The sequence below is a fragment of the Saccostrea cucullata genome, unplaced genomic scaffold (assembly GCF_032062105.1).
Source record: "Saccostrea cucullata isolate Sc308-1 unplaced genomic scaffold, CSIRO_AGI_Scuc_v1 ctg501, whole genome shotgun sequence".
Lineage (NCBI taxonomy): Eukaryota > Metazoa > Mollusca > Bivalvia > Ostreida > Ostreidae > Saccostrea > Saccostrea cuccullata.
The window spans coordinates 167287-176108 of record NW_026935502.1 but is presented as its reverse complement, the minus strand read 5'-3'; the positions used below and the strand labels follow the sequence as shown (position 1 = coordinate 176108).

Sequence of the window (8822 nt, the reverse complement as noted above, 5' to 3'; positions counted from 1 at the left end):
AATACTTTTTCATACACTTCCGGTGTTGCCGATTCAGGGTTTGGAAAAAATGGCTTTTACGTTTGCTGCATTTTGCTATATATTAGCTCTTATTCTAACAGCAGTGTTGATCTTTTTTGCAATTTTCCACGTAAGATATTCTTATGAAAAATATATATTGGGTAATAATCTAATATTTAAGAGGGTCGTTCGAATTTCCTTCATCTTTCTTTTAGGCCTATTCTTCAAAATATAAAATGGTGTTAAATCTGAAACCCAGATGAAAGTAAGAAATAAAAAAAATCTAATTTTTAAATTTCATGTCATAAGGCTTGAACACATTTATTGTGTGTGCGACCGTTGTGGCGATAAAATGGTGTAGTTGTAAAAAAAATCTAATTTTTAAATTTCATGTCACTTAGGTAACACATTTATTGTGTGTGCGAATAATCTATAACCTGTCTTGGGACAAACCCTCACCACAGACACAGAATACGTCCCATATAGATCTCCTTGCAAAGTAGAAAAATCGGATCGCAGGGGTGGGGGGGGGGGTAGTCATTAAGAAGTCATTGACTATTCATACCATTTTTCACAGATCTGCTTTCTTGAGGAGGGGTCAACATTTTCTAGGGGGCGGGTCCAGTGTTAGTTTTACTTGAGAGTTGATTTAGTAATTCTGACACGAAGTTTGAAAAGTACATGGTTGTTTGTATGCAATAGCCATTAAATCAAGGTGTCTGGTGAAGATATTTTTTGTTAATGTTTAATTGTTGTTACATTGAATTAAGCAGAGAGATGCAGACATACTGCAATGTAGGTCTGGAAGTATTTTCTGTGGAAAAGTGTCAGTTGGATTAAATATATAATGTCCAAATTTCCCTATACCCATCCTTTGTTGTTTGAGCTTGCATTTTGAGTGGCACTTTGTGCTCACTATTATTGACATGTTCTTATGGTGCCACCATGCGGGCAAGAGCAGTTGTATACCATCAAAGTGCTTCACAAAGGAACACACTGAAGTTTGATCCGCCTCTTGAAGTCTTTAAACTTTGAACTGCATGAGACAGTAATCAGTATACACTGTGATGCCATTTCTGTAACAGATGCTAAATAGGCCTGTGGCATTTTTTTTTGACAAAAGACATCATACAGTAGATGAAATCATCATTATTTGTTTTTTTAACTCTCTGCAAAAACTAAATCTTAATACATGTAATACACAATAACTGCAGGTCTCTTAATATTCCATTATTTGAAATGATCAATACTGATACCAAAGAAATTCTGGGAAGATTTCACAGAAAAATTCAAAGAAAGATTTGCTTGACAAATCACAAATATAGATTTTAGTTTGAATTATTCCCATCTTTGTTTTTTACACGGTAGTCTGTTAAGCTCACCATGCTTGCTATTAGACTTAACTTAATTAAGTTTATGCCTGTTATGTAAATTGTTTTCTTACTGATTATGATATGATTATTAATGTTTTCTAATTTACCATTTTAACAGATCATTGCCTTTGATGAACTTAAAACAGACTACAAAAATCCAATAGATCAATGTGGCAGTTTAAACCCTGTAAGTACAAATTTGCCTCATCTTCTTTATTAATGTTTCATCACTATACTCATGATTCTTCTGCAAATTGTTATCTTAATTGTTCTGTACATTAAGAACTTGTATAAAAGAATTTTTTATTAGCTGTCCATGAAGTACATTGTACATGACTATAAGTTTTTAATGTTATTTGACAGCTAAATTCATAATTATATACATCTAATACAGGTTTCTTTATTTTCAGCTTGTGTTGCCTGAGTATTTCATCCACATACTTTTCACATTCCTCTTCATCACAGCCATGGAATGGTTTACTGTTATCATCAATATTCCTCTTATCATCTACCATATAAGAAGGTAACTTAGTTTTTATCAGTGAAGACAGTGAACATCATCTAGTATTTACCATATTATATCATATTATATTGACACACATGCATTGTTTGATAGACAATGACTAGCTCTGTACTTTCTTTTAGGGGTAGTCAAATAGAATTTTGCAGTGCTTGCTATCAGAAATGTTACCAGAAAAATTACTCTTCCTATCCTAAAAGCATGCTTGTCCTATCTTTCAAATAACACAAATTAAGTCATTTGATTCCAAAACAAAGGGAGGCATCTGATTTTACCAGAGAGATATTTAGGAGCAAGATTCTAATGATGGGCAGATGTCTTAACACATGCTTTGCATTGATTGAATTCTATTTATTATTTATTTTAACATTTAAAAGCACTCACATGCAGATGTAAATAAACATTTCTGAGTATTTCTTAAACATCTGAAGAATACTGTAATGCCACTTTTTTTTTCCAAGACAATTTAATTCTCAGTTGTTTTAATAATTAAGAGTTCAGAGTTTCTTTTATTGATTGATTGATTGATTGATTTTTTGAACAGTTGATTTTCAAATAATCAGTTGTATCTTTAGTGAAACAGAGAATGATACCTTATTGAAACACTTTCAGGTATATAAACCGGCCAGTTATGAGTGGGCCAGGTTTATATGATCCTACTACTATTATGAATGCTGATGAACTGAATAGAGCCCAGAAGGAAGGCTGGATCAAGCTAGCATTCTATCTCATCTCATTTTTCTATTACTTGTACAGGTAAGAAACATAACAGGGGAAGGGGTGAGGGGTGTAGATTATATTCCAATAGCTGCTAGAATTTTCATCTTTAGGTTGCAGATGAGATATTTGTAGTTCTTGTTTGGGTGTCTGACAGATTCTGAAAATAATTTCCAGCAACAAACCTCTTGATGCATTTTGAAATGAAACATTTGAACTGAAATATCAATACATATTCTGAGATGTAAAACAAGCATGTATAATTTTTGCATTTGATTGCAGAAATAATAATGATAAACTATTGATTTGATGTATTTAATTCACATTAATTGATATTCAAAACATGTCAAATATCAAAAGAGGAATGTCACACCAAATTCTTATTTCCTGAATCCAAAGACCAATCTAAGCTCTTAATTATTATTACATCCCAGTTTGAAAAGTGAAATGCGGTGGGGGATCAATAGTTTCCAGTCTTCTTTCATTTTTTATACCCTTCTGTTATTTACAACTTTTCCTATACAATGTTGAGTTCATAATAATGGTAAGAATTTTTAGCATACCTTTTACAATAACGAAGAATTATTTAACACACAAGGGTAACAATTGCACATATTTGAAGTTTTACAAAGACATGTTTTATAGAAAATATTAAAAAAAAATTTTTGTTCATATTCATAAATGATTTTTTTTTACCAGTAATCAGAGGTAATTAAAATCAAATAAAATTCTGTAGAGTTTGTATTGGTCTTTCAATCGCAAAGTCATTTTTAGCTCACCTGAGCCGAAGGCTCAAGTGAGCTTTTCTGATCACATTTTGTCCGGCGTCCGTCTGTCCGTCTGTCCAGCTGTCTGTCTGTCTGTAAACTTTTCCCATTTTCGACTTCTTCTCAAGAACCGCTAGGCCAATTTCAACCAAACTTGCCACAAAGTATCCTTTGGTGAAGGGGATTCAAGTTTGTTCAAATTAAGGGCCACGCCCTCATTCAAGGGGAGATAATTGGGAATTAATGAAAATTTGGTGGCATTTTAAAAAAATCTTCTCAAGAACCACTGTGCCAGGAAAGATGAAACTTATGGGGAAACATCCTCAGATAGTGTAGATTCAAGTTTGTCCAAATCATGACCCCTGGGGGTAGGGCGGGGCCAAAATGGCCGACCAAAGTTTTACATAGAAATATATAGGAAAATTCTTTAAAAATCTTCTTCTCAAGAATGACAAAGCCATAATTCATCATATTGATATGGGAGCATGCTCAGGTAGTGTAGATTCAAGTTTGTTCAAATCATGACCCCCGGGGGTAGAGCGGGGCCAGAATGGCCGACCAAAGTTTTACATAGAAATATATAGGAAAATTCTTTAAAAATCTTCTTCTCAAGAATGACAAAGCCATAATTCATCATATTTATATAGGAGCATGCTCAGGTAGTGTAGTTTCAAGTTTGTTCAAATCATGACCCCCCGGGGTAGGGTGGGGCCAAAAGGCCGACCAGTTTTACATAGAAATATATAGGAAAATTCTTTAAACATCTTCTTCTCAAGAATGACAAAGCCATAATTCATCATATATATATGGAAGCATGTTCAGGTAGTGTAGATTCAAGTTTGTTCAAATCATGACCCCCGGGGGTAGGGCGGGGCCAAAATGGCCGACCAAAGTTTTACATAGAAATATATAGGAAAATTCTTTTAAAAATCTTCTCCTCAAGAATGACAAAGCCAAAATTCATTATATATATATGGAAGCATGCTCAGGTAGTGTAGTTTCAAGTTTGTTCAAATCATGACCCCCTGGGGTAGGGCGGGGCCAAAATGGCCGGCCAAAGTTTTACATAGAAATATATAGGAAAATTCTTTAAAAATCTTCTCCTCAAGAATGACAAAGCCAAAATTCATCATATTTATATGGGAGCATGCTCAGGTAGTGTAGATTCAAGTTTGTTTAAATCATGACCCCTGGGGGTAGGGCGGGGCCAAAATGGCCGACCAAAGTTTTACATAGAAATATATAGGAAAATTCTTTAAATATCTTCTTCTCAAGAATGACAAAGCCATAATTCATCATATTTATATATAAAAGATATATATAGGAAAATTCTTTTAGAAATCATTTTCTAAAAATAGCAAGTCAGTGATTGGTTATGGGACTACTTTTGGATTTAAACTTTACAATAAAAAGCCATTTTCTACTTTTTCCTACTCTTAGTGCTCAGGTGAGCGATGTGGCCCATGGGCCTCTTGTTCAAAAGACTTTCAATGTAACGAGAACGTGTACCTTATTCCCAGAAATTATGTATTATAAACTATTTAACCTGGATGCATTAAATAAAATAATAATTATTGGATATTTTTAGTATGATCTACACCCTTGTGTCTGGTTAGAGAGGAGCTGAAAAATTAGGAGATTTTTACTTAAGAGTTTTGCGTGTGTGCATTGAGAACAAGACAAACAGTGATATGATCCAGAGAAGAGGAAACATATTCTGCCATACTTTTAACCTTTAAATCAAATTCATCACCCAAAGATGTTTTGTTTTTCTAAATTGATGTTTCTTGGTGCAATATTGTCTTGTATTTGTCACGGTTTGTGTAACAGTATTTTTTAAACCTTTATATAATTTTATGTAGTGTGTATTGTCTCCCATTTAAGTAAAGTAGGTTATTTAAAAATACCAATGTAGTGAATGTACCAAGGTACAATAAAAGTATCTCATCAATGAAGGCTGGTTCATTATAAAGTGGCATAAACTTACTTGTGTGCCAATTATAATATGCTTCTATAATAGTCAAAGAAGTATTATTTTAAAATGACTGTATTCCAAAACAAAAAAAAATGACATTTGCATTTTTTTCTTACTTTAAATATTAAGAGATAAGAGTTTGATTAGTTACTTCTAGATGAAAAGCAATGTATAAATTTCCTTTTAAAAAATATGGCTTAACAAAAGAATTGTTTATATGTGTAAAAGAGTCATACACAAGTCATGAATGATGTTATATCAAAACAAACTACAAAAGTGTGTAGGATGTCCTGTATTAGAGGAAATTCTCCATCTTGTCAATATTGGCATTTTATCATGTGAATTGAATTAAAAAAAGTCATCGTCTTTATAGTTTTCACGGCTTATATTTTACTTGTGTCATTAGATGTATTTTTCTCTTCAGTGTTTACTTAAATCAGGAACAAATAATTTATGTTTTATAGAAGTGTATAAAACATTTACATCACTTTTTTCAATGCTTTTTTATGCTCTATGTTGCATTTGAACAATTTTAAATAAAATAAATGTGATTTTATTACATGATATTTTATTACCTCTTGCAATCTTGTTGTTTGTCAGTCTGCACATATATTACATTGTGTTGTTTAATTATAATGAAGAAAAGGAAGTTCCTTAGAGCCTACCACACCCCCAATCCCAGCACAAAAAAAGAGGATTGATTGATTCTTGTCTTTTTACACTGAGTCGGCAATATTTCAGCCATATTTCGGTGGATTTAAAATTAAAAAGGAAAAAGTAGATTCTATAATTATATTTCATATGTTCTTGAATTCTCTCTAGGTAGCAGCTATCCTTTCCCATTTCATATATGTCAGGAAGGGGGGAGGGGGATTAATCATCTTAACATGTATAAGGAAATGATAACTCCACTTAAACATGATCTAAATTATTAATAATAATATTAATATTTATTAATATGTTTTGCTTACATCTTTGTATTATTCTAAGTCCAAGGGTCAACTTAGCTAATTACTTGTAGGCCTAGAAGTTCTATGGTGCAAGCCTACATGTGAACCCTGATCTCTTCTAGGACTTTTAGATCTAGAGAGATCTCTGGTCTCTATCCAATACTTCTAGATGTGATTTCTGGTCTCGATCTATTACATGTAGATCAAGATATGATCTCTGATCTCTATTACTTGTAGACCTAGATACGATCACGGGTCACTGTCTATGACTTGTATACCTAGATATGATCTCCAATCTCTATTACTTGTAGACCTAGATATGCTTTCTGGTTTGTAATACTTGTAGACCTAGGTATGGTCTCTTATCTCTTTAACATGTAGAGTTAGATATGGTCACTGGTCATAATAGTCACCTAAATATGATCTCTGGTCTTTGTTTATTATTTGTAGATGTAGTAGATGTAGATATGATATCTTTCTATTACCTGTAGACCTAAATTTGATTACTGGTCTCTGTCCATTACCTGTAGACCTAGATATGATGTCTGTCTATCACTTGTAGACCTAGATGTGATTTCTGGTCTCTGTCCATTACTTGTACACTGAGGTCAAGTGATTGATAGAGATCAGAAATCATATCTAGTTCTACAACTAACAGACAGAGATCATATCTATGTCTACAAATAATAGACAGAGATCATATCTAGGTCTACAACTAACAGACAGAGATCATATCTATGTCTACAAATAATAGACAGAGATCATATCTAGGTCTACAAGTAAAAGACAGAGATCATATTAAGGTCTACAAGTAATAGACAGAGGTCACATCTAGGTCTACAAGTAATAGACAGAGATCATATCTAGGTCTACAAGTAATAGACAGAGATCATATCTAGGTCTACAGGTAATAGACAGAGATCATATCTAGGTCTACAAGTAAAAGACAGAGATCATATTTAGGTCTACAAGTAATAGACAGAGGTCACATCTAGGTCTACAAGTAATAGACAGAGATCATATCTAGGTCTACAAGTAATAGACAGAGATCATATCTAGGTCTACAAGTAATAGAGATCAAATCTAGGTCTATACGTAACACACAGAGATCATATCTAGGTCTACAAGTAATAGACAGAGATCTTGTCTAGGTCTACAAGTAATAGACAGATATCATATCTAGGTCTACAAGTAATAAACAGAGATCATATCCAGGTCTATAAGTAATAGACAGATATCATATCTAGGTCTACAAGTAATAGACAGAGATCACATCTAGGTCTACAGGTAATAGACAGAGATCATATCTAGGTCTACAGGTTATAGATACAGATCATATCTAGGTCTACAGGTTATAGACAGAGATCATAACCAGGTCTACAAGTAATAGACAGAGATCACATCTAGGTCTACAAGTAATAGACAGAGATCACATCTAGGTCTACAGGTTATAGATACAGATCATATTTAGGTCTACAAGTAATAGACAGAGATCACATCTAGGTCTACAAGTAATAGACAGAGATCATAATCAGGTCTACAAGTAATAGACAGAGTTCATATCTAGGTCTACAACTAACAGACAGAGATCATATCTATGTCTACAAATAATAGACAGAGATCATATCTAGGTCTACAAGTAAAAGACAGAGATCATATTTAGGTCTACAAGTAATAGACAGAGGTCACATCTAGGTCTACAAGTAATAGACAGAGATCATATCTAGGTCTACAAGTAATAGACAGAGATCATAACCAGGTCTACAAGTAATAGACAGAGATCACATCTAGGTCTACAAGTAATAGACAGAGATCATAACCAGGTCTACAAGTAATAGACAGAGATCACATCTAGGTCTACAAGTAATAGACAGAGATCATAACCAGGTCTACAAGTAATAGACAAAGATCATATCTAGGTCTACAGGTTATAGATACAGATCATATTTAGGTCTACAAGTAATAGACAGAGATCACATCTAGGTCTACAAGTAATAGACAGAGATCATAATCAGGTCTACAAGTAATAGACAGAGTTCATATCTAGGTCTACAACTAACAGACAGAGATCATATCTATGTCTACAAATAATAGACAGAGATCATATCTAGGTCTACAAGTAAAAGACAGAGATCATATTTAGGTCTACAAGTAATAGACAGAGGTCACATCTAGGTCTACAAGTAATAGACAGAGATCATATCTAGGTCTACAAGTAATAGACAGAGATCATATCTAGGTCTACAAGTAATAGAGATCATATCTAGGTCTATACGTAACACACAGAGATCATATCTAGGTCTACAAGTAATAGACAGAGATCTTGTCTAGGTCTACAAGTAATAGACAGATATCATATCTAGGTCTACAAGTAATAAACAGAGATCATATCCAGGTCTATAAGTAATAGACAGATATCATATCTAGGTCTACAAGTAATAGACAGAGATCACATCTAGGTCTACAAGTAATAGACAGATATCATATCTAGGTCTACAAGTAATAGACAGAGTTCATATC

General features: G+C 33.2%; 1 protein-coding gene across 1 annotated transcript; it reads left to right on the top strand.

Annotated features, from left to right (window-relative positions):
- LOC134243026 (protein cornichon homolog 1-like) lies at positions 1 to 5907 on the top strand. The gene is made up of 5 exons (XM_062725238.1): positions 1 to 130; positions 1492 to 1560; positions 1784 to 1896; positions 2506 to 2649; positions 4966 to 5907. The coding sequence occupies exons 1-5, from the start codon at positions 50 to 52 to the stop codon at positions 4991 to 4993; spliced, it is 435 nt and encodes a 144-aa protein (XP_062581222.1). The 5' UTR covers positions 1 to 49; the 3' UTR covers positions 4994 to 5907.
- The last annotated feature ends 2915 nt before the right edge of the window (positions 5908 to 8822 follow it).

Excerpts from the sequence above, each read along its gene's own strand:
- LOC134243026 (XM_062725238.1), top strand. The coding sequence starts at position 50 with ATGGCTTTTACGTTTGCTGCATTTTGCTATATATTAGCTCTTATTCTA. Across the intron at positions 131-1,491 it reads TCTTTTTTGCAATTTTCCAC|ATCATTGCCTTTGATGAACT; the intron begins GTAAGATATTCT and ends CCATTTTAACAG. Across the intron at positions 1,561-1,783 it reads AATGTGGCAGTTTAAACCCT|CTTGTGTTGCCTGAGTATTT; the intron begins GTAAGTACAAAT and ends CTTTATTTTCAG.